We start from the raw sequence: 25557 nt of genomic DNA, 5'->3' as shown, positions 1-25557 counted from the left end.
AAAGGTGGGGAGAAGCGGTGACTATTGGAGCTGGGTGGGAGGGAAAGGGGCGAGGAGAAGCAGTGGCGATTGGGGCTGGGTGGGAGGGAAAAAAGCAGAAGTGGGTGCGATCAGGGCTGGGAGGGAGGGGAAGGGGCAGGAGAAGTGGCTGCGATCCAGGCTGGGAGCTGCAGCAAAAGCAACCCCCAGCTCCCCCCTGGAGTTAAAGGGCCCGCGAAACAGCTGATCTGCTGGCCCTTTAACTCCAGGGGGAGGCTGAGACTGCTTCTGCCCCCGGTGGGCCAAATTGCTGATGGGGCCAGTGGCAGCCCCCGGAGCTATGGCAGAGGCCCCAGGGACTGGTTGGGTAATTGCCGACCCAGAAGTCGGGGGGCTGTGCCCCCACAAGCCCCCTCATAGCTACAGGCCTGGGTCTGACCATGGCACCTCTTCCTTATTTTATATTTTAGTATTTTCATGGTGGAGGTGGTAATATACAAATGCTTCAACTGTCATCAATAATGGTAAAATAAGGTATTTCTATAATACATGGGACAATGGGACTCACTGCCACATGATGTAACCATGATCAGGAATTTAAGTGGCAATAAATAAGAATTATACAAATTCATGGAGGATAGGTTTATCCATGGTTAAACAGAGCATCCTTATTCAGAGACATTGTACCCCCAGTATCAGTTGTGAGGACAACAATGGAGGAAGGTCTGTAGGTCTTCTTGGGATCATCTAGGTTGCAGAATCAGATTGCTAGACCAGACTGATCTTTGGTCTGATCCAACAAGACTATTCTAGGTTGTTATAACTGCCATAGAAATGCAAAAGAACAAATGGTAAGGGAATAAAGAATAACTAGTCCTTTCCCATCAGACTCTAACATAGCCTAGTTTTGTTTTTGTTTTTTAAATGTGTGAGTGCTCCAAGCTACTTGGTTGCTGCATTCTCCAATTCCACTTGCATGGAAAGACTCTACTCTTGTTAACAGAAGGTGCCGTTGTCATGTATAGTACTGCTTTATATATCCCACAGCTGAGTTCTGTTTTGGTTGGAATTAGTTCCTCACCCACTCACCAACCCATTCCTAAGAAGAGGACTGACTGAACTGATTAACATAGATTTAACAGGGGCAAACATGTGAGTGGCTTTCAGTAGGCTCCCAAGTACTAGCCTGCCAAGTGTCACTTCTCTGAGGCAGATACAGTTTTATGCACACACCACTCTACAGTCTCCTAAATCATGAAAAAAAACCCATTTTTAGTCTGCTCCTGAAATGACATAAATAGACCATATCATGGTAATGGGCTTGCAGCTCAGCCCCCCCTGGGAACTGGTAGAATGTACTTGTACCTCTCCACGTTTGTGACCTAGGCTTTGGTGGTTCTGCCAGCAATGTTCTTTCCACTTTTAGAGTTAAGACAATTATTTTCAGTAAGGTTCTTCAAAAGGTGAGTCAGAGAATGTAATCAGGGGTAAAAGTAAGGAGTAACTCATTTTAGACTTGATGGTGTGAGTCTTTGTATAGCCTGATATTTCAGGGACATTCTTCCCCTGTGACTCACAGCTCCCTGCTCTTTAAATAAGGAATCAACACCCCTATAAGGTGAAGCACCTCAAACAGTCTCACAAACACCCACATTGTAGGTCAGCATCAGAGGAGTCGCGATTTCAATCCGATCTCAGCGTTCTGTATTCAAGTCTTGATCCACCAAGGAGTTCTTTCCTTGGGAATAAGAGTCTGTGAGTGAGGGGGGGGTGGGGATAAGAAGCACTCCCTTTCTGAAAGGGACTGGAAGGAGTTGTTTTTGTCATGGGTGCCAAAGCAACTTCCCTCACACCCTTTCGAACATGCCCCATAGACCCAAGTAAGTGTTCAGCCCATTCCTGAGGGCAAGTCTGGGCGTGGGGACAGAGAAAGGTTTTTAGGGGATGGAAGCTTTTAAGCTGGGATGCAGCTTAATTTCAAAGAAAGCAAGAGAAGCAGCTGCTCTGAAGAAGCAAACTCAGCTTGTGTGTATGTCTGAGTATCTCTCCTGCGCACTCACAGAGCTGCAGGTTGGTATCTAGCTCCAATCAATGCCCTTAATTGCCTTTTTCTTTCTTGCCATCACGGTGGCTCTTCAGTCTCCCTATATTGCTTTTATTATTTTTTTCCCTTACACACACACACACACACACTTTCTCTCTTCTCCCCCCCCCCACCCCTTTCCTCTGCTCCAGCACCACCAGCACCAGCCACCAGGACAAGTTGCTACGGAAACGGCTGCATGGCAACCGGCTCAGAGCCTGGGGTCCGTCTGCTGCTGCTGCCGCTGCTGCTGCCGCCGCTTCTCTGGCTGGTTCATTCTCCAGCGCGTTTTCCTCCTCGCTAGATGGTGTGCGAGACACCCGAGACTAGACACGCTCCGGACGCGGGCAGCGAGAGCGGAGGAAGGCAAGGCAAGGCAAGGCGGGCGGCGGGAAGAGAGGCGAACGCACCGCTTGCCCGGACCCCGAAAGGAGGCTGCACCCTACCTGCCTGCCTGCCTGCCTGCCTTGGGGGGCTCGTGGAGGAGCCAGAGCCGAGAGCCTTCGCGCAGCCTTCGCGCAGGCATGGACATGATGCTCCTGGTCCAGGGCGCTTGTTGCTCCAACCAGTGGCTGGCCGCGGTGCTGCTGAGCCTCTGCTGCTTGTTGCCCTCCTGCCTCCCCGCCGGCCAAAATGTGGACTTCCCAGGGACAGCTGTGGAGAACCTGGTGGTCAGGAAAGGGGACACGGCTGTGCTTAGGTAGGGCTCGCCCGGGAAACCGCTTGGATTTTGATGAGCTTCCTGTGTGTGTGGTGTGTCCCCCTCCCCTTCGACGGGCTGAAACGGCTGCTGAAGAAGGAGAGGGTCTCGTTTGTCTTTCGCCGGCTTTCTTGCATGCAGTGCGCCAAAGGGGTCCAAGCGTTTGGCTGGAGGCAGACGAGAGAGGGTCTCACTTGGAAACTAGCGCTCGGTCATGCCTGCTGAGGAGCCCTCGCTACCTTCTCTCTCACATACCCGTCCAGTTTCCCACTTCCCATTGTCCCCCCTTCCGGTTTTGACTCTCTCACCTGTCCAGTGGAATTAAAAGTGGGGTCCTCACCCTCCCCCCCGCGTCTCTTTAGAGACTGGTGGCTCTTTAGACTGAACTTTAGAGGCATCCCCTTTTGCTCCCCTGTAGACTTTTCTAATCTATCAAGTGGGGTGGGGGGAGAGGAGATTTGCAATAAGATCTCCCTTCGGAATTACTTTGCAGCTTCTTCAGGCATGTTTCTCCCGCTCCTTGCTAAGCCTCTGGAAGCCGTAATGGCTCATCAGAGAACAGCGGACCCGCTTCCCTCCCTCCCCTCCCAGCTTTGCAAGCAAAGCGGCTGCAGCGCAGAGCGAGCTTTTGCAATAAATAAATGAATACATTTTTAATATATATATATATATTTGGGAGAAACGCAAGTTGATGCTCGGCATAGTGGCCTGAGTGATGCTCAAGACCCCCTTCCTCGGAGCTGTGCTCCCCCTCCCTTTGTGAAACTCCCATCCAGATGCTTGCTGCATTAACTGACGGTGCAGTTCCAAGCATCCGAGAGTGCCATGGCATGGGATATTACGGACATGTAGCAGGCATTTCTGGAGAGATTTATATCCGCGGTCCATGTGTGATAAATAAGCAGCGCACTCTGCAGTGCATTAAAGAACGCTGTTTGCCTAAGACTGGTGTATATATTATGTTTAATTGGGCTGTTGGTTGAAAGCACTGATCTCTTCGGTTTTAGACCTTGGCATGTAAAGACGATTTAAGGAAACAGATTGACACTTATCTTGCAAACTGAAGAGTCTGGGACCCAATTATTTTTTTGTTTGGAAGCTGTACAGAATACCCCATAGTTTGTTTTGGGGGTGGGGGCAGGTGGTAATCCAAAAGGTCTCTCAGATAAACAGTCGATGGATTCCAAAGGTTGTGACTTGCCTGGAATGTGAAGTTTGTTCTGGAAGTTGGAATGAAAATCATTGCTGCTGGATTGAATTTCTCTGGGATAGTGCCTGATGTTTGTAACAAGATCTGCAGTGCACATTGCTCAGCATTAGCAGTTCACTGAGGATACAGTACATGTCACTTAAGGTTGCTGACATTTTCATAACAATGCATATAGGAGGGGCAGCCATCTGGGATCTTGATGATTTCCCCAAGATGCTTGATTTTAAAATCAGTTTTGCATTTAGAAGATTGTGTGCATGTAGCAATTGCTTCCTTTAGTGATGGTTGCATTCCATATGGCAACAAGCCACTGGGCTAGTGGAAAAATTGTTTACCACTAGCAATCCATTAGTGATGTGATTTCTGTCTGTCCATCTGGAATTCATTAATCCTCTATTTTAATTTGTATTTTTTCTCCCTGGGCTTAACTTTCTTTTGACACATTTGGCATTGTCAAGACAATCCTCTGATAACATTTGAATTGATTTTCTTTCTTCTAAGAGTAAGGACAGAGACTGATACTTCTCATACATGGGGAAGTGAGCCTACAGCATTTGTAGGTGTTAAGATGTTACCAACTGTGCTGTTTGCCAGGTTCTTAAAGCAACTTCATCAGGAGCATTGCTTTTCCTCAGTGTTGCACAACTCTTGCAGAAATGCTGCAGAAACATACTCCTTCATTGCTGCAGAAACATACTCCTTCATTGCTTTGAAATTGTGGCATTGTCAGCGCAGCCCTGTTTATTTTCCTGACTGTTCTGATGTGGTAGATGCCAAGAGCACATTCAGTGGCTGTGCACTGCTGCTTGACACATTTTTCATCTGTAGTAATACGCTGTAGCCACACTCCCTGGTTTTAGAATTCATTGGAATTTACTCTTGTTGGCCTCATGTGCCACAGACAGAAAGTAAATGTAGCCCCAGCCTCTTTATTTGCATTGCCTCTGATGTAAAGATAGCAACAGAGTGGATGAACAGAGTTCGTCCATTCAGGTTCAAACTCAGGCTAGTGTTTGTGGCCACTGAAAAACACTGTTAAATAGAAGCTTGAAACAACTGAAGATACCTGTGGTTGGGTTACAGTCTGATATTACTATAATGTATGTGATTTTCTAAGGGTAAGAAGCTGAAAACATCTTTTTAAATGCAAATGAAAGAATTTTAGGGTCAATCATTTTCATCTCATAAATTGAAGAGGATGAATGTTTTGGACAGCAAGTGTCAGTGAGAATAGAATCCACTACATCAGGGGTGGCCAACGGTAGCTCTCCAGATGTTTTTTGCCTACAACTCCCATCATCCCCAGCCATCAGCCATGCTGGCTGGGGCTGATGGGAGTTGTAGGCAAAAACATCTGCAGAGCTACCATTGGCCAACACTGCACTATATAATTTCACAGAGAATAGCATATGCTTTACTGCTAGGTGGGGAACATGGAAGGCATTAGCAATGCTATTAGGAGGAAACCTGGAACATTTATTAAGGAATAACCAGTTTGGGGCAATTTCATGTACTCAACTTTGTGTTTTGCTTGAGAGCAAAGTTTACTTCAATTTAAGCCAAAAGGATTACATTTGTAAGGAAAATGCACAGGATATAAAGGAGCTACTTAACTGTCACATGTGGCTTTCAAGTGCTTCTTCGGAATCTTGTCCCCATGGACTATGAACAGCTTAAATAAAAACACGTAAAACCTAAAGCATTTTAAATTAATAACAGTCTACAAGAAAGGTCTTTTAAGTGTCACATTAGGACATAGCAGTCCTATGCAAACACAGATGGGGAATGCAGAATACATATTACGCATGTTTCAATGAATTTCTTTATTCCCCTCCCCCTCAGGTAATGGTTATTTTCTTCTAGTTGCCTTAGACTAGGGTGTTGTGATGCTTTGGATAATTGTATATTGCACTTCATGAAGTAACATATAAGTATAAGAATTATTTCTTCTACACTGAACTTTTGTAAAGCCCCAGTACCCCCCCCCCCCGCCAAATAGAACAATTGTGTGTGTGTGTGTGTGCTGAATTCAAGGTTGAACTGTGACTTAAAAACAATGACAATTTATTTTGCAGAAGGGGGAGTCTGTCTAAGGGAACTACATACATAGTTGGCATATTACAATCAGGAAACCATCATTTAAAGCCTCAAATAAACCAGTATGCTAGATCTTTTTTAAAAGTGCTGGAATGTCTGAGTCATTCTTTCAGTGTTTTGTCAGCAGTTTGTTTGTTTAATGAAAAGAGTATATTGTTAATAGATATGATATTGCAGGTGCCTTAAATATATTGTATCTTGACTCTTGAAAACTTCAACTACCCAGGCATTTCTTTTTGATCTTGTGTGGACATGACCATGGAATCATGTTGAAGACTCACAGATATATATATTCAAGCCAGTTGAAATCAATAAGAGCTTCAGATGGATTTCTGGAAGCAGACTTCTGCCTCTTAAGCAATCTTAAGATACAGTGATCATTATTGGTACTCTGAGGTAAGGGTAGAAGTGTCTGATTCCAAAGCTAAGGTTTGCCTTGTGTAGCATTTCCATTGTTACTTTTCAGTGCCCATACAGAAATAAATGTGGTAGATTCAGGCTTGGTTTCTTTAAAAAGCTTAAAGATGTCCAGAGGAAAATGGCTAAGAAAAAGAAATCTGAATAAATTGTGACAGAAATATAGCTACATGGTAGTATGGAACATCATACTGAAGTCTGTTAGTAGTCTTTGTTTTAAGAAATGTTGCTAGTTTTATAAAGTCAGTTACTGTTCTAAAACATAATAATTCCACAGATCAAAGTGAAGTTTCCAGTTCAAAAAGGCATGCTACTTCAAGTTGTTATTTTGTACAGTGATTACTGCAGATCATTTAAGACCAATAAAGATTAATTCTGAATATAAGCTTTCATGTGCATGCACAAGGAAGCTTATACCCAGAATTAAACTTTATTGTTCTTAAAGGTGTCACTTTACTTAGACTTTTTTCTACTGCTTCAGATCATGCTGTGTCAGTTCTTGTCTCTTTTAGTTAATATAACATAATGGACATGCAGCTTGCACATAGCTTTTCCTGTGCTGAATGTACATGTGATAGACAAAGTTGGAGTCCAGTGGCACCTTTAAGACCAACAGAGTTTTATTCAACATATCAGTGCACATGAAAGATTACACCAGACTTTTACTACTTACCTTGAATAAAACTCTGTTGGTTTTAAAGGTGCCACTGGGCTCAGACTGTGTTCTGCTGCTTCAGACCAACACCACTGCACACCTGAATGTATATGTTATAGATTAGAGCTACCATTTTGTTCTTCTAGCACCTGTGCATTCCTCTGGTGCACAAACATTTCTACTGATCCAAGGTATAGGTTCATCAGTTCAAGAATGTCTTGCATGAGTGGAAGAGTACTTGTTCTGAAGAACCATACCAATGGAACAAAACTGATCGAATTCTGCGTTTACATTTAGCTTTTTTTGATCTCACATTTCCTTCCCAAGAAAAAGAAAAAATAGGTGAATGAAAAAGATCTATACAAAACTAACCAAAGTAATACAGATCATCACTATATATAAAAGACATTTCCTAGGCACATTCTCTTTGTCACATTCAAGTATGACCAAGGAACTGATCCCCAGGTAGAGCTAGTAAACTGAGTAGGCAAGATCATAGTAATCAGGTGGGCTTGGTTCTTAATGACTGTTTATGGGATAAAGTAAAGTAAATAAACAGCAGTGTTTGGAGGCCAGAGGAGCTGACCCCAAGAAAATTAATCTGCAAAGACCAAGAAAAAGTTTTAATTACTGTCTCAACCATTTTTCTGATTTTACCTCTCACTTAAAAATTAATGGCTGCAATTCATTCCTGTGGGAAAAAGATAAAATTACTACTCCTAGGGAATTCATTATGGCAAGGGCAAATACTTATCTCAACAATGTCCCAGCACAGAATACATTAAAATGTACAGAGGTAATCAGGTTAAGAGATTTTGAGAGCCAGTATAGTGTGTTAGACAAAGCTCTGTGAGACTGAGGTTTGAATCCCTGTTTTGCCATGGAAACTTGCCAACTGACCTTGGCCTCAGCCTAACCTACCTGACAAGGGTGTATGTGAAGATGAAACACAAATAATCTAAAAAGGCTTTGGGTTCTCAATGGAGAGAAAGGTAGGGTATAAACAAAGTAAGAAACCTAAACAGCTGTGGAGGCCCAAATCAGATAAGGAAGTGGCACAGGGTCACCTGCAAAGGGGAATTAAGAACTACTTCCAGCAGCACTGAAGGAAAGGAGAGTGAGTTGGGTGCAGAAGAGTTCAAAGTACTGTGTTTAGGATAATACAGGATGTGAAAATAAGGAACTGGGGCTACGTTAGGGTTGTCAACCTTCCAATGGTGACTGGAGATCTCCATTTTACACCATCGATCTCTAGGAAACAGAGATTAGTTTACCTGGAGAAATGACTGCTTTGGAAGGTAGACTGTATTGCATAATATCCACTGAATTTCCTCCCCTCCCCAAACCCTGCCCTTATCAGGCTCTACTGCACCCAAATCTCCAGGTATTTCCTGACCCTGCATTGGCAACTTTGGGCTAAGTACTCTGTTATCCTCAACTGACTTGATCACAAATAATGACTTAAGAGGAAGACATCTGGTTTTCTTGTTTGACTTTATATCTGCATTTCTACAATGCATGGCCCACATTGACTAGTTTCTGGTCTGATGAAATCTTATAATTGCTTTGGTATAAAAAAGTATTAACTGACAAATGTTCATGACTTTCCCTCCACTGCATTCCCCTGAGCACCCCTGAAGCTTTTTTCCTGGCTTCAGGGGGCCCTTAGGAAAAGCACAGAATGCAAAATGAGAGACTGCAATTGGAAGAGGAACCAGTAGAAATTGCAGCTCCTTATGAGAAAGAAGGGGAAAGGGAGTATTGGTTTGTAGCCTGTTAATATTGTAGCTGCTTGAATGTTGAACTGTATACTCAGGTGCTGCTGATTTCTGTGGGACTTTAGAGTACCTAACATCTTCTAGATTCAAGTTTTGCTTTGCTAACAATAAATACTAAGGTTATTAATGAGTAGGTCATAGGGTTGCCAGGTCTGTGTTGGAAAATACTTGGAGACTTTGTTGATGGAACTGGGAGAGGGCAGAGTTTGGGGAAAGGAGGGACCTCATCATGGTACAATGTTATAGAGCCCACCCTTCGAGCGAGTGTGTGCTGGAGGTGAAGGGGAGCTATAAATGCCATCCTTTCTCACTCTCCTTGGGATTGTTTTCCCCAGCAGCCCTGCACCTTTAAGATCAAGGAGGCTTCCCCCCCTTCTTGAGTTTTTCTGTGTGTTGGGGGTGAAGACTGTGCCTGCTTCCCCGCCCCCTTTCCTCAGTATCATGTTTGACCCAGCAGCACTTTACCATCAACAAACGTCCCCCCCTTCCTGTGTATGAGTGTGTTTGTGTGAGAGAAAGAGACTGAGAGTTTGTTGCAGGTAGGGAAGGGAGTCCTCCTCAGCATCGCATTTGGAGAGGGGTGAGTGGGGAGAGACAGAGTAAATCAGTTTTGCTAACTATTTGGAAACCAAAGAAGGGAACTACCTGGGGATCCTAAGCTTAAAAGGGTAAAGTCTAACCTAGAGTGCTAGACTAGGGTCTGGGAGACCTGGATTTGAATCCCCACTCTGCCAAAAAAACTTGCTGGGTAACACTGGAATACTCTCAACCTCTGATGGAAGCAGCTTTGGGTTCCCATGGAAGGTAGGATATAAATTAAGATAGCCAGCCTCCAGGTGGTGGCTGGAGATCTGCTACTCAACAAATGTTTGAGTAGCAGAAAGCAATGTAAAGAGATAAATTTAAATTTGGAAGGAGGAAGTGACATCACAGGAAGGGAAGGCGTTTGGGTGCAGTGTGCTGAAAGTGACACCATCGAAAGAAGTGGCGCGTGGAAGTGACTTGATCTTTGACCTGGAAGTGACATCACAGGATATGAAATCACAAAGGTGATGTCATATCCTGCTCCTGGCTCCACCCCCAAAGTCTCCTGGCTCCACCCCCAAAGTCCCCAGATATTTGCTGAGTTGGACTTGGCAACCCTAGCTTGGAGTTACTATATTTTTTTTAGAAGCTATCCATCATAAGCAAGGTGCAAAAGCTTCTTCTGTGTGGTGGTACAATGAAGAGGGTACCCAACTGGAAAACCCTAGTGCCTCCTTGTAGTGCTTCTTCTAGGCCTAGGCAGTACCTCCTGGCTGTTGGTGGGGGATGGAGGAGGTAGGGTTGCCAGTTCATGTCTGGGAAATACCTGAATATTTGGGGATGGAGCTTGGAGAAAAGAGAGACCTCAGTGGGATACAATGCCATAGAGTACCACACTCCAAAGCATGTATTTTCTTCAGGGAAACTGATCTCTAGATGAACTGTAATTTCAAGGGAATCCCCAGGTCCCACCCAGAGGCTGGCGTTCATAAAAGGCAGATGGAAAAATGCTCACACCCTGAAAGTGAACTGAGTTATTTAGGATGCCCTCTTCTGGACACTGTTTATGGGATGGATAAATCCCTTTCCTCAGCTCCCATTGCCAACCACTGTTCCAAGCTGCAGTGTTGGTGGTAGTGGTGGGGATTTTAAAAACACGACTGTGTCACCAGAGTGATGATGTCATTTCTTGGGAAAACCTTGAAGTGTGTTTGTATAGTTCTAGCAATCACCATGAACTCTATGATTTTGCCACACAGTTTCTGGTTATTCATAAAGCTACCCACCATCAGATTAGGTTTTCTCAGGAAGTGACATCACACTGGTGACACCACTCCCATGTCCCCAACCCTCCTGCTGGTTGCCAGGCTTGGCATAGCAACCCTGCTGCTACCTTGCCTGATTATGAATGGGTCTGAAAAAAATAATTTTTCTCAAATAAAACAATATTTTAAATAACATGGGATCCAAAGCTTCTTTTTATGCATTCCTGCTTCTGGTAACTACCACATGGAGATGTGAGACAATCTTTTACTAACAGCCCCACTAAATAATTTCTATGTTTTTTAAAAAAAATATTATTTTGTAGGATGAATAGCCCATTTTTCAAAGTGAGCTGATTGTGACCCGTATTTTATGGTACTGCTATTCACTGTGACATCTCATTGCTCTAACCCATCTCAGTATTTGAAATGTTGGAGATCTGCATCCCTTGACTACCAAATACACAAGTCATGTACATTAATAAACAAATTAACAATCCTCACTTGTGGTTACATAGAAAGGCTTGGAGGCTACACTTCAAAAAGTCTGATTATTTATTCACGCCACGAGATTTGGTAACTTCCATACCCAGTGCAACTACACTGGGGGGAGGAGGAAATTGAGTAACCATGCCCTCTATTTGAACTAACAAAGCCAGAATGTTGCCTAGATTTATGGCACCCCTATGACAGCAGTCTGCATTTTGTCACCCTCTGGTGTTTTTTCAGCCATTTTGTCCTAACACTAACAAACACAGTGATGGAGGCGAGTAATTTCACCTGGCCCCACTACCTGTCACCGTTGGGATGGGACGCAGGCTGGAAGGTGGCCGAGCACTGTCATGTCTCAGCCTCCTTCCCTTATAATTCTGCCTGTTCCCACCGTCATACCTTCCCCTCCCCAGGAGTACAGGAATCCCCTGGCCCGTCATTTCCTACTGGTGGCCACCAGCCCCTCGACTGGCAGAATAGTTATACCTATTCCCTCTTCACTCTCCCACCTCCAACCAATAAACTGCCAACTACCAGTAACTAATAGTTATTTAATTTAAATCCCTCCCCCAAACAATCTCTAATTCATTAGCTAACAATAATTAAATTAATACTTCAGTTGGCTCCATAAATAAAAACCTTCCCCAACCAATAACCCATCTCTAATTAGTTTGCCATAAATAAATCTCCAATTAGCTAATCAATAAATATCATTTAAATAACCAATAAATAATTATCCAAATCTATTTAAAAATTTGGCCGTTAAAATCCGTTGGAATAAAACGTAGGAGACTTAAAAATTAGGTAAAGTGCTGTTGTTTCCAAAGTGACGATAGCTGTAAAGTGCAATGTTCTTTTTGTTGTTGTTATTAAAGTGCGTCAGTTTCCATTGAGTGCAGATGAACTTGTTCTTATTCTTGGGCAATGTCCATGTAAGTGCGTGTGTTCTCAGGGGGGGAGGGAGCGAGGTCTTACGCAGAGGTGCAGTGTACTATTGTGCTATCTGGCAACCTGAAGCAGCCCTCCACACAACACCGGGGGCCCAGGGAGGTGCTAGTCCCCCTGTGTCCCTCCAGCTGCGTGGTTACACCCCCAGGGACCCAGAATTGCCCAGTAGCCTGCTGATATCACCGTCTCCGCCAGTGTCCTCTGGTCACCTCACCACCGTTGATGTTCCCCAACCTGTTCCAGCTCCCCCCCCTGTTCTTTATCCACAACCCCCAACTACAACGTCCGGGTGGGAGGGGGGGAGGTGCGGAGAAGAGGAGAGGAGGCACCGTCGTCCCACTGGTAGCCCAGCTACCTTGGTACTTTGCCCCGTCGCCAAACGCCGCCGCTCAGCTCCTCCGGGCTTTGCTCACGCTCCAGCCTCAAACGCTCCCACCTCAGGCCACTCCACAATTCACAGTTCACTCCACAATACACAGTCCATGCCCAACTCCCAGCGCTTGCCTGGTCTCGTCTGCTGCACTCCGGCCCCGACCGCCTCAGCGTCTAGCCCACGGCTCGCACTCCCAGGCCATGCCGTCCTTCACCACCACGGTGCTGGCCCCGCCGGTAAGCACTTTCTTGTTACTTTCCTCTTTGAATGAAGAGATGGGTGAAGCTCTAAAATCTGCACGCCCAACAACTTGCAATTTGGACCCATGCCCTTCCTGGCTGATTAAATCCTGCCAGAGGGAGCTTACATATCTGTACGGGATATCATAAATAGATCCCTGAGGGAGGGGCACTTCCAACACCGCTTAAAGAGGCGGCGGTCCGCCCCGTCTTGAAAAAAACATTACACCCGGCTGAATTGGCACACTACCGGCCGGTCTCGAACTTGCCCTTTTTGGGCAAACTTATCGAGAGGGCAGTGACGATGCAGCTACATTGTTTCCTGGAGGATGCTTCCGTCCTTGATCCCCTTCAGTCCGGCTTTCACCCTGGCCATGGGATGGAGACGGTGTTGGTTGCCCTGGTAGATGACCTTCAACGGCATCTGGACCGGGGCAGTTCGGCGGTGCTGATGTTGTTGGACCTGTTGGCAGCGTTTGACACGGTCGACCATCAGCTACTGACCTGCCGCCTCACCGATGCAGGGATTCAGGGGTTGGCCTTACAATGGCTTTCCTCTTTCCTTGAGGGTCAGGGACAAAGGGTCGCAATTGGGGGTGAGCTGTCCCGGAGACACACGCTTGATTGCGGAGTGCCTCAGGGAGCGGTTCTCTCCCCGATGTTATTTAACATCTATATGCGCCCCCTTGCCCAGATTGCCCGAAGGTATGGGCTGGGTTGTCACCAGTACGCTGATGACACCCAGCTCTATCTGCTTATGGACGGCCAGCCGGCCTGCATCCCAGAAAATTTGGACCGGGCGGTACAAGCCGTGGCCAGGTGGCTCAGGCTGAGGGGGCTGAGGCTAAATCTGACGAAGACAGAGGTCCTTTGCTTGGGTCATCATGATCTGGGAGGGGAAATCCCCCTGCCTGTTTTTGACGATGCGCCACTGACAGTGGCGCACTAGGTCAGGCGTTTGGGGGTACTATTGGAGCCTCCCTTAACGATGGAGGCTAAGATAGCAGCCACTGCTAAATCCGCATTTTTTCATCTTAGGCGGGCGAGGCAGCTGGCTCCTTTCCTGGAGCGCGACGACCTAACAATGGTGATCCATGCAACGGTCACATCGAGGTTGGACTACTGTAATGCCCTCTACATGGGGCTGCCCTTGTGCCGAACCCGGAAGTTGCAGTTAGTGCAGAATGCCGTGGCCCGGTTGTTGTTGGGGCTCCCAAGATGGGAGCACATTCAGCCAGGGCACCGAACTCTGCACTGGCTGCCAATAATATACCGAGTTTGGTACAAGGTGCTGGTTATTACCTTTAAAGCCCTATATGGCCTAGGACCTGCCTACCTTAGGGACCGTCTCTCCCCACATGTTCCTCAGAGAGTATGGGATCTCAAAATCTTCTTGTTATCCCCGGGCCAAAGGAGGCCCGCCTGCAATCCACCAGGGACAGGGCCTTCTCCATAACGGCTCCTTTCTGGTGGGACCAACTGCCGGAAGAGGTGAGGGCCCTGCGGGACCTTGGTCAGTTCCGCGGGGCCTGTAAGACAGCCCTCTTCCGGCTGGCTTATAATTAACTGGCATTGGAAGCTGAGTGTAGTTCTGATAGACCGCCGTTATATGTTTTATATGTTTTATTATTCTACTGTTTTAACTGTGTAAGATGTTTTAAATTCAAATTATGTTAGATTTTTATGTGTTGTGAGCCGCCCTGAGCCACTTCAGTGGGAAGGGCGGGATATAAATAAATTTGAACTTGAACTTGAACTTGCCCACTTATATTACGAATTGCTGCTTCCATTTCCATTTGTCTGGTGAAGTCTGCTTAAGAACATACGAAAGCTTACATTCTGAATAAAACTTAGTTTGTCTTAAAGATGGTACTATAGGTAGAGGTCATAACTCATACACTCCTGGGACTTGTGGGGTGGGGGGAATCCATCATCTAGATCTCTGTGTGTGTGTCTCTCTCTCTCTCTCTGGAAAATAGTTATTTCTTTAACATAGTCTTGTGGTGTACATGTTGTTAGTTCACTGGTATCTTCTAGCTGTTCTTATTGTGTGTGTTTATGGACTGCAAATGAAATACTAGTACTAAAAAGACTAGCTTGACAGTTCAGTCCTAAACAGAGTTACATTTGCTAAATGTCAGTGGATTTGGAAAGGTGTAACTTTGCTTAGGATTGCACTGTTGCTCACTTAACTTTACCGCAACAGTATAGCTGTTACATGTTTTGTGGAGTATGCAATATAGCAACAGGTTTTATTAAACTGGAATGGACAAAGCTGCAATATTAAACAGAGTGGAAAATTGTTGATTCCTCTGCTCAGGTCCTTTCTTCAAATTTTATTTAGTGTTAGTGGCAGAGTGCTGTTGCTCTGAATGTGCATTATTCTGTTATAGCTGAGATCCCCGGACTTCTGGTGTATGCTTCAAGGGTGCTGGATATATTAACAGCTGTACCAATTTAATCTTGTCTCTTTTCCTTTGTAAATCTTTCCCTTATTTTATCTTTCTCCTATTTTATTCTTGTAGATTAAGTTGCTATGTGAGTCTTCCTGCAGATATTTCTGAAATGTAAGCCTCTTTTTTTGCCATATGTAGGTGTCTAAAGTTAAGAAGCTGTTTATGGGAGATTTTTTTCTCATTCCAAATCTCTGCCAATTAACAGATAAACACCTGGCACTTGAGCCTGTGGTTAAATCGTCTCTAATATGCACTTCAATTTATTGAATTACAAGAAGTTAGGTTTTAATTTTAGGCTTCCTAGGAAAGGCTTCCTAACCACTAAAAAACACATTTTTCATCAGTGGAGCAAGTTGCCTTGCAAAGTTACAGAGTCGAGTGTGGGAGCAGTCTACAGTTGATCTGGTTGAGCTATAACCAAGGTGCTATTTTTGTAGAAAATGCCCAGCAGAAACTCATTTGCATATTAGTCCACACCCCCTGACATCATCATTGTTTTGCACAGGACTTTTTTTGTAGGGAAAGCCCAGCAGGAGCTAATTTGCATATTTGGCCATACCACCTGAAGCCAAGCCAGCCAGAGCTGTGTTCCTGTGCATTCCTGCTCAAAAAAAGCCCTGACTATAACTAGTACTGGCTGAGTAAAAGTTGCCAGACTTCTTTGAGCTGCTTTCCACTACTTCTATGTTAGTAGTGTTAATTAGAAGTCTTTGGGGTATTCTGGTGATAAGTTGAAAGAGAACTATGCAATTGATCCTGAATAATAGTCATGCCACTCCTTCACCTCTTTCTCTTGGTTTTGTGAATTATCCCTGTAGGGTCTCATTGTGCCAATTAGTGGTGCCTTTCTGTGGCCCTTGGCTTAACATTTCCCTTCTGTGCATCTCAGTAAGATTTCAGTAGGCTAATGTCTCAGTACGCATAAATGTCTCATTCTGGATGTTGTGTGAATTAAAGTTTAGTGAGCATCTTCCAGCTGCTGTTTGGGTTGCCAGTTAGGCTCTGCTTTATAAGTCTCATGAGAAGTAACCAGCCATGGTATTAGAAAGCTAGTAAGCTTAAAAACAACCATGAAGTACCCTTTCTTTTTGTTTTCATTTCTTCTGAATCTCTACCAACATTTACAATCTGCCAGGCCTTATAGACAACCTTCCAGGCTCCACTGTTGACCCCTCCTTTGACCTGTCATCATATGATCAAAATATTGTTCAGTATGAAATTAGCGTCTCCCAGCCTACCGGGGTTATGTTGCCTGGTGTTTCCTTACCTTTTTAAATATCAGACCTGTCATTGGTCATTTGCTGTTGTTGTTCTTGGTATTACAGTAAAAATTCTGTCGCAAATTTCAGAGGGTCTAAGCAGCCATAGAATTGCTAAACAGCACTTCATATCACAATAAATAAATAGTGTAATGTCCAAAAGAAATACTAGAAAATATGTATTTTGTAAGGAATGAAAGAACTGTAATGTTGTTTTTCTCTTAGGAGAGAAAAAGACAAATCTATTTTTTTTTCCGTTTTCTTTTCTTCTTATCATTTAGTCTAAGAGTCAGTGTCCTAAATCCTGGTAAAATAGGAAGATTTAGCCTCAGTCTAACCAACTGACATTGTTAAACCACACTATTCCCCATTATTATATAATCCCAGAGAGTCACTAATTTTAAACACTGCATCAAGCTGCTTCTCTTAAGATAACTGTTTCTTAAACTCCAGTACCTGCAGTGCCAGTTATACATTTTAGTGTTTATGTTTTTTTCTGCAGAGCATGTCTTATACTACATTAAAGTAAAGCAGTTTTCGAGCTGGAGAAGATTCCAGAGGGTGTGTTTGTTCCTGCCTTCAGTCCTGTTGACTCTTTCCTTGAAAGAAAACAGCATGGAAAGTTATGTCTTGACTCTTGTTTCTTGACTCTCTCACTTCTCATGTGAAACAGTCTAAAGCCAGCACTGGATTTCTTGGCACGAGTAGTGGTATTTATGTTTGAAAAGTGAAGTGTGAATTAAAAGATGGCTTTTCTTGGCCCTACAATTTATAAAAGCTGCACAGATGAAGGTAATAATAATGAATAAATCTCTGAGTGACAGCGTGACCCAGAATTCAAGTGCTTCCACCAGTGAGGTAACAGTGTCCACTTTTTATATCCTGGTTTCTCTCAGAGCATGGTAACAGCATGAGCTCTTATCCCATGAAATCCGGTTAGCCATCTGGACCAATGTTCCTCCTAAGCTCCACAATGTTGTGAGCAGAAATTATACCCCGTGAGTGAAAAAAGCTAGTAGCATTAAAGTTATGAGTAAGTCTACATTTGACTATCATGTAGATTAGTTCTTAGAAAACTACTTCCATAACCATGTAAAAATCTCAGAATAAATTCTTTTAAATTATATTTAAACTATATTTTAAGAATAATTTAAACATTATAAGAGAAAACAGATTGATTCTGAAGAGGGGTGGATAGTGGAAAGGGGTGAATGAAATTTGACTAATTTCATTCACCCCTTTCCACTATATATTGGTAGACCTGTCCTTTGGAGAACAGGTCTATTTGCTCCAGTTCACTATATTGGTAGATCTGGCCTTGGACTGTCACCCTGTGCTGAGCCTTGGAAAACATACCAGCACTTGGTTGGGGGGGACTCTTGCAGTTTCCTTTTTAAAAAAAAAAAAAGTGAAATATGACAATCAGCATTACAGGTCAAGTATAGAAGATGAGGAACAATCACTGTCAGAACCCTGACTAACCTAATAAACAGGAAGTTGTTTAGATGATATCAACCTGCCAAAGCTACTTATTTATTCAAATATTTCTATCCCATTTTTTCTCTTCAAGGCAGCTTACAAATCATACTGGAAGGCATAATAGGAGTGTTAAAATGTTTTTTCCCAGCTGTACTGTAACCTATGGGAGTCATTGCGGGGGCATGGCTGGGTAGTCTCTCAGCTCTTGATAGAGTTGCCAAGTCCAATTCAAGAAATATCTGGGGACTTTGGGGGTGGAGCCAGGAGACATTAGGGGCGAACCCAGGAACAAGGGTGTGACAAGCATAATTGAACTCCAAGGGAGTTCTGGCCATCACATTTCAAGGGACAGCACACCTTTATAAATGTCTTCCTTCCATAGGAAATAATGAAGGATAGGGGTGCCTTCTTTTGGGGCTCGTAGAATTGGACCCCCTGGTCCAATCGTTTTGAAACTTGGGGGGTATTTTGGGGAGAGCACTAGATGCTATACTGAAAATTTGGTGCCTCTACCCTCAAAAAACAGCCCCCCCAGAGTCCCAGATACCCGCAGATCAATTCATGATTTTCTATGGGAATAAATCTCCATAGGGAATAATAGAGTTCGCAGCAGACATTTTCCTCCCGTCCCCCCGCTTTCTGACGACCCTGAAGCAGGGGGAGGGTCTCCAAACCAGGGGATCCCCTGCCCCCATCTGGGGATTGGCAACCCTAGCTCTTGATGGGTTGCCATTATCACCGGCCCCAACCATCAAGATTCTGGGCATGATCTTGGATGCCACCTTGACTACAGAGGCCCAGGTAACTAAAGTTGCCAAGCTAGCATTTCTCCAACTATGCCAGGATAAGCAACTGGCTCCCTACCTATCATACCCTGACCTAGCCTATATAATTCATACAATGATCACCTCCAGCATAGACTACTGTAATTTACCCTACTGCTGACCTAACCTTGTGCCTGATCCAGAAGCTCCAGCTGATCCAGAATGCACCTGCATGGGTCCTAATGGAGACCCCCTCAGATGGCACACATCCAACCAGTGCTGTGTAAGCTGCCTCTCTCAGTATGCCCCTGGAAGAGTGTTTAGCAACAAGAACTTTCTGGTGGTTCCTGCCCAAAAGAGATTCAGCTGTCCTCAACTAGGGCCATGGTCTTTTCTGCCCTGGCTCCCACCTGGTGGAACTCTTCCAGAAAAAATCCATGTCCTATGGAATTTATTATCTTTCCATAGGGCTTGCAAGGCAGAGATGTTTCATCAGGCATTTGGTTGAGGACAGCAATGGTCTGGCACTCTCATATGCCAACTTCCCTCCCCTTTCCCCTCTTCATAGCATGGATATTGAATTCACCACCATCTTGGATGTAGGCTGCACTTTTGTCTGTTGGAGGAATTATTTTAATGTATCTTAATATGATATTAATCTCATCTGTTTGTGTTTGGTTTTGATGTAAGCCATCCTGAGTCCTGTTTGCAGGGAAGGGTAGCCTAGTAAATTGAATGAATAAATAAATATTTATTTGTATGGGTCAATGGCCCCAAAGGTTACAGTGGATACTCAATCTGGGGGTATCTAGGGCTCTGAAGGGGGCTGTTCTTTTAGATAGAGGCACCAAATTTGAAGCATACCTGCTAGTTCATCTCAAAATTTTCCCCAAGTTTCAAAAAGATAGGACCAGGTAGTCCAGTTCTATGGGCCTCAGAAGGAAGTGCCACATCCTCAGTTGTTTTCAATGGAGGTTGTGATCTAAAGCAAAATTTTTTGAGCTGGCTGTTAGAGGGAGCTATCTGGATCTCTGCACTATGACTTTTTTTCACTGGGAATAGCAAGTCCCTAGGTTCTTCATATAGTGTACCTTGGCAACAGACAGAGTAAATCAACTTCCCTTTGATAAACATGGATATACTTTCTGATTTTGTGCTGCAGTTATGCCAGTTGCTGCCTAGCCCATGCATAAACTGCTGAGTGACTAGTTGGTTGCCCCAATTTGGCTGTCATCTGCTCAGTCATATGAGATTCATGTAAACCCAAGATAATGTGCATATAATTTGTACTTATTCTAATGCTGTTGTTGACTAGATTTTTACGGGCTGATTTTCACTAATAGTAAAGGCTTTTTTGAGAAAAAAAATCCCAGCAGAGACTCATTTGTGTATTAGGCCACACCCCTTGACATCACCATTGTTTTGCACAGGGTTTTTTGTGTGGAAAAAGCTCAGCAGGAACTCATTTGCATATTAGACCCACCCCTTGATATCAAGCCAGCCGGAACTGTGTTCCTGTGGGTTCCTGTTCAAAGAAAGCCCTGCTTGTGCTTCACTTGGATGAAGTGGACATATGATGTAAAAGTCTAGGCAGAGTATACTGCTGATCCTCAATGACTTCTTGGGTCAAAGAGGACAAACAGTTGTCATGCTGATGCTTGTGCATTGATTGCCATGTGGTTAAACCCAGTATTGAAAAAATGTGCCATTTAGGAGGTTTGTTTATAGGAAATGGTTAAAAATATACTTATTATATACCTGTTACTGGATAAAATAGCCATAATGCTAGCTTGTTTTATTTAGCTTCCCCTTCTCAAAGAATCATTTATTTAATAGGAAAAACAACAATGTCCAGGCTGGTCTAAGGTGAGTGAAATACCTATCATTTGACTGCTCAAATTAAATAAGCAGAGCCTATTTCCAGTGGGAAAGAAGCATGCATTGACAACCTGAATAACATGGAAGCCCAATTTTTTTTAAGGAGCTCTCTTTGGAGCTTACATTTCAGGTAGCAATTTCTGAATCCATTCATAGAAAATAATTGCTTCTGCATATAGCTCTGTATGTGCAAACTTGCACACCCTTTCTGCACTATGTACAAAATTGCACACCATTTCTGCACTATGTCTAGGGTGTGCAAGATACTTTTGATTTAAAGCATTTTCCAATATGCTTTCTAACATACAAGCACAGGGCTTTTTTTGTAGCAGGAACTCCTTTGGATATTAGGCCACACAACCCTGATGTTGCCAGTCCTCCCAAGAGCTTACAGAGCTCTTACTACAGGGCCTACTGTAAGCTCCAAGAGGATTGGCTACATCAGAGGTGTGTGGCCTAGTATGCAAAGGAGTTCCAGCTACAAAAAAAGCCCTGCAAACCAGCATTGCATAATCTGGCACAATTTTGTGACTGTTGATTCGATAATATTTTTACATCAATATTTTTCATTAGGTGAATATTAGGATTTGATGTGTTTTTTTAATTTTTTTTTAATCTAATTTAATTTATATCCTGCCCTCCCTGCTGGAACAGGCTCAGGGCAGCTCACAGCAACAAAATGAAAACAGTCAATTTTTAAATTGCATAACATTAATACAACAATTTAAAATTCAATCATTAAAACAATCTGGTGCTGATATCATATGTAGTTCAATATTCTTACATTTTCTCCCACAATGACAGTAACTCTAGATCAGTTAAAGGTTAACTGGAAGAGTGTGCTTTTACAGGCCTTATGGAACTGGGCGAGGTTCTGCAAGGCCCTCATTTCCTCCGGTAACTGGTTCCACCAGTAGGGGGCTATCTCTGAGAAGGCCCTCTCTCTGGTAGATTTTAGTCTTGCCTCCCTCAGCCCAGGGATCAGTAGTAGGTTTTGGATCCAGATCTAAGTGCTCTCTGGGGAACATGTGGGGAGAGACGGTCCCTAAGGCAAGCAGGTCCTTGGTCATATAGGGCTTTAAATGTAATAACCAGCACCTTGTAGTGAATCCAGTATACTACTGGCAGCCAGTGCAGTTCCCGCAACCCTGGCTGTATGTGCTCCCACCTGGGAAGCCCCAATAGCAGCCTGGCTGCCGCATTCTGCACTAGCTGGAGTTTCCGGGTTCAAGACAAGGGCAGCCCCAAGTAGAGGGCATTACAATAGTCCAACCTCGAAGTGACCATTGCATGGATCACAGTTGCCAGGTCGTCATGCTCAAGGAAGGAGGCCAGCTGCCTCACCTGCCTAAGATGAAAAAAAATGTGGATTTAGCAGTGGCTGCTATCTGGGTCTCCATTGTCAAGGCAGGCTCCAGCAGCACTCCCGGGCTTCTGACCTTGTGCGCCATTGTCAGTGGCTCACCATCAAAAGCTGGTAAGAGGATTTCCCTGCCCAGACTGCCACGACTCAGGCAAAGGACCTCTGTCCTCATTGGATTTAGCTTCAGTCAGCTCAGCCTAAATCATCCAGCCACAGCTTGCAGCATCAGGTCCAGATTTTCTGGGACACAGCCAGACCGGCCGTCCATCAGTAGATAGAGCTGGGTGTCATCAGCGTACTGATGGCAACCCAGCCCATACCTCTGGGCTATCTGGGCAAGGAGGCACATATAGATGTTAAACAACATCGGAGAGAGCACTGTCCCCTGTGGCACACCACAATTAAGCGCATGCCTCCGGGACGACTCTCCCCCAATTGCCACCCTTTGTCTCCAACCCTCCAGGAAAGAGGAAAGCCATTGCAAGGCCAACCCCTGAATCCCTGTGTTGGCGAGGTGTTGAGACAGCAACCGATGGTCAACCATATCGAATGCAGTCAATAGGTCTAACAACATCAGCACTGCAGAGCCGCTTCGATCCAGATGTCGCTGGAGGTCATCCACCAGGGCGACCAGTACTGTCTCAGTCCCATGACCTGAGTGGAAGCCGGACTGATGGGAATCTAGGATGGAAACATCCTCCAGAAAACTCTGTAACTGTAGCGCTACTGCCCTCTCAATAATTTTACCCAAGAAGGGTAAGTTCGAGACTGGCTGATAGTGTGCCAACTCGGTCCAATGTAGTTTTTTTTAAAGAGGGGGAGAACCACGGCCTCTTTAAGAGATGTTGGGAAAAGCCCCTCAGAGAGGGATCTATTTATGATATCCTGTATAGCAGGGGTGGGGAATCTCCATCTCGGGGGCCATATATGGCCCTCAGGGTCACTTGATGTGGTCCTTGGGGATCGCTGGGCCGAACCGAGCCATGTGTCAGCCTTCCTGAAGCCTGGCTGGCCAGTGAGGATCGTGGGGCCCAGCCGCGCTGTGCAGCAGCCTCGCTAGGGCCACGCAGGGATCACAGGGCCCAGATGTACTGTGTGGCAGCCTCCTTGGGGCCTGGCTGGCTGGCCAGAATTGCTGCAGAGCCTGGAAAAGTTACTGTCACAGTTCAGTTTGCACGTGATTATCCCAGATGGTGTGGCCTAATAATAATAAGTAATAATGAGTGTGTGCTAATATGCTAATATTAGGGGATGTCTAATATGCTATTGAGTTCCTGCTGGGTTTTTTTGTAGAAAAACCCTAGGCATTTGCCTAGGGTGGCAGGCTGGGTGTGTGTGTGTACCAGATTAGGCTCTCCACAAATGACTTCAAATAGAAAAACAATTATTTGCATTAATTTTGCTGGCCTGAATCATTCTCCCTCAGTGGAGCATTGTTTTTTAAGTTAATAATTTTTTATGGCCCGCAAATGATGTTGTAAATATCCATATGGCCCTTGGCAGAAAAAAGGTTCCCCACTGCTGCTGTATAGGATATCTAAGCTCCCCCTGGCAAGCTTTAATTAGCCAAGAAGGGCAAGGGTGCAGATCACATGTTCCTGGGGGCACAGTTAAGAGGATTCTGTCAACTTCGTCCAGACTGAGTGTTGTAAAGCGATCCAAAACTGGTCCGGAAGACAGGCATAGTACCTCAGGTTCACATACTGTATCAAGTGTGACGGGGAGGTCATGACAGAGCGACGAGATCTTAGCCACGAAAAAGTTCGCGAAAGCCTCACAGCCAATATCCAATTCCCTAAGATATGTCCTGCCCTGTGGCAGTGTTGTAAGAGTCCAAATTGTGCTAAAAAATTGTGCCGGGCGCAAAGTCGCAGGTGCAATCTTAGCTGCAAAGTAAGCTTTCTTTGTGGCTTTGACTGCTGTCTCATAGGACCTCATACTCTCTATAAGATGTTCTAGATGTTTCATCTCAAGTACGCCACCACTGCCTCTCTAGCCGTCTGAGCCCCCATTTCATCAACCGCAACTTTGGCTATACCACAGCACTAACTTAGAATAAGGGCGCAGAGGGCGCCAAGGTGTGATCTGCTCAATGGCCCTAGAGAGTCAGCTCTGCTAAGACTCCACTAGGTCATCCAGAGAATTGCCAGGGGGGCAGGGATCCTGTAGAGTGTGTTATTGTTGTGTGTGTGTATGTACATGCAGGGCTTTTTTTGAGCAGGAATGCAGTTCCGGCTGGCTTGGCATCAGGGGGTGTGGCCTAATATGCAAATGAGATTCTGCTGGGCTTATTCTACAAAAAAGCCGTATACTAAACAATGGTGATGTCAGGGGGTGTGGCCTAATATGAAAATGAGTTCCTGCTGGGCTTTTTCTACAAAAAAGGCCCTTTATACATGTAATGTTTGGCTTATTCTTTCTTGGTCTTAAGAAACAGTTTTAAAATACAATATAGTAATAAAGCTGAGGAGCACACTTTTATATAAACTGCATATTATGTCTGCTAAATTTTCTGACTGTAGTATGCCAAAAATTTTGAAAAGGAAAAAAAAAAATTTCTAGTTTGTATTCTAGGTAGTGAATCTGCTGCTGTTCAGGGAGAAACCACTATGGGTCTTTTTCAAATATGTACGACAGTTAACCTAAGATGACAGCTTCAGTTTAAAATAAATGTCAGTACAACTTTTAAATCTGGGCCTTCTTTAGTACTGATGGTGAATGACATTATTTTTGTCATTTCTAATGTATTCTGGTAACAGTGACTACCCAGATTCTTGCATTAGTTTTTACAAAAATTTCATTACAGAAGGGTTTTGCATTTAACAATGAATATCAGCCTTTCTTTTAGTTATATCAGAAGAAGAGGATATCCTGTGGAAAGATATCTAGATTCTGTAGGATTGAGGATCTTGGGATGTTTTACCCAGGCATTAATACAAATAATCAGTTTTAATATCATGGATATTGTAATTTTGTATTATAAATCATTCATGATGCCTTCTATATAATTATAACATAGCATCTAATACTGATGAAAACTAAATTGGCATTTTAAAGTTCATTGTAATGGTTTCCCCTCTTTCTGTCAATGATCTACTAAGGGTTTTTGGTTCCTCATGTCATTAATTTCCAAGGTAATCCCTCCCTGTTGGGGATTATTGCTTTAATACAATATTTGCAGTCTCAATAGCAATAATTACAGAGAAGGAAAGTCCTTTACCCACAATGAAGTTAACCTCTTAAAGGAATATCAATTGAGCTACATATTGCGCTATTTTGAAGTTTCTGCCAACACAAGTGATTGAGTTACTTAAATATTGCAAAATATTTGGTTTCCTACTGCTTAATATGTAATTATGATTTTACTACTTTGAATAATGAAGAATGAAGCTATGTTAAGGGAATGGAAATCTCATAATGGAATGTAAGCTGTTTGCTTTGGGCTGAGCACTCTAAACATTTGATTGGACCTGTGTTTCTAATTGTCACTGTTAGTGAAAATCAGTCCACATGAAAAAAAAGTCTTATTGAATGTCTGATGCTAGTCTTGCATTCTAATTTTAATTATACTAAACTGAAAGTTAGTCAAATTGCTTTTAA

At 44.0% G+C, this 25557-nt stretch overlaps 1 protein-coding gene across 2 annotated transcripts in view; it reads left to right on the top strand.

The window, feature by feature from the left end:
• The first annotated feature begins 2275 nt into the window (after positions 1-2275).
• Positions 2276-25557, top strand: part of NEGR1 (neuronal growth regulator 1) — a 1157771-nt gene continuing 1134489 nt past the window's right edge. Inside the window, exon 1 of one of the 2 annotated variants that reach the window (XM_060232019.1) lies at positions 2276-2762. In XM_060232019.1, the coding sequence (XP_060088002.1) occupies positions 2587-2762 (176 nt within the window). In that variant the 5' untranslated portion in view covers positions 2276-2586. The remainder of the gene's footprint in view (positions 2763-25557) is intronic. The other variant, XM_060232021.1, reaches the window with a different exon arrangement.

Source organism: Heteronotia binoei, chromosome 2 (assembly GCF_032191835.1).
Source record: "Heteronotia binoei isolate CCM8104 ecotype False Entrance Well chromosome 2, APGP_CSIRO_Hbin_v1, whole genome shotgun sequence".
NCBI classification, from domain to species: Eukaryota; Metazoa; Chordata; class Lepidosauria; order Squamata; family Gekkonidae; genus Heteronotia; species Heteronotia binoei.
This window is presented reverse-complemented; position numbering and strand designations above follow the sequence as displayed.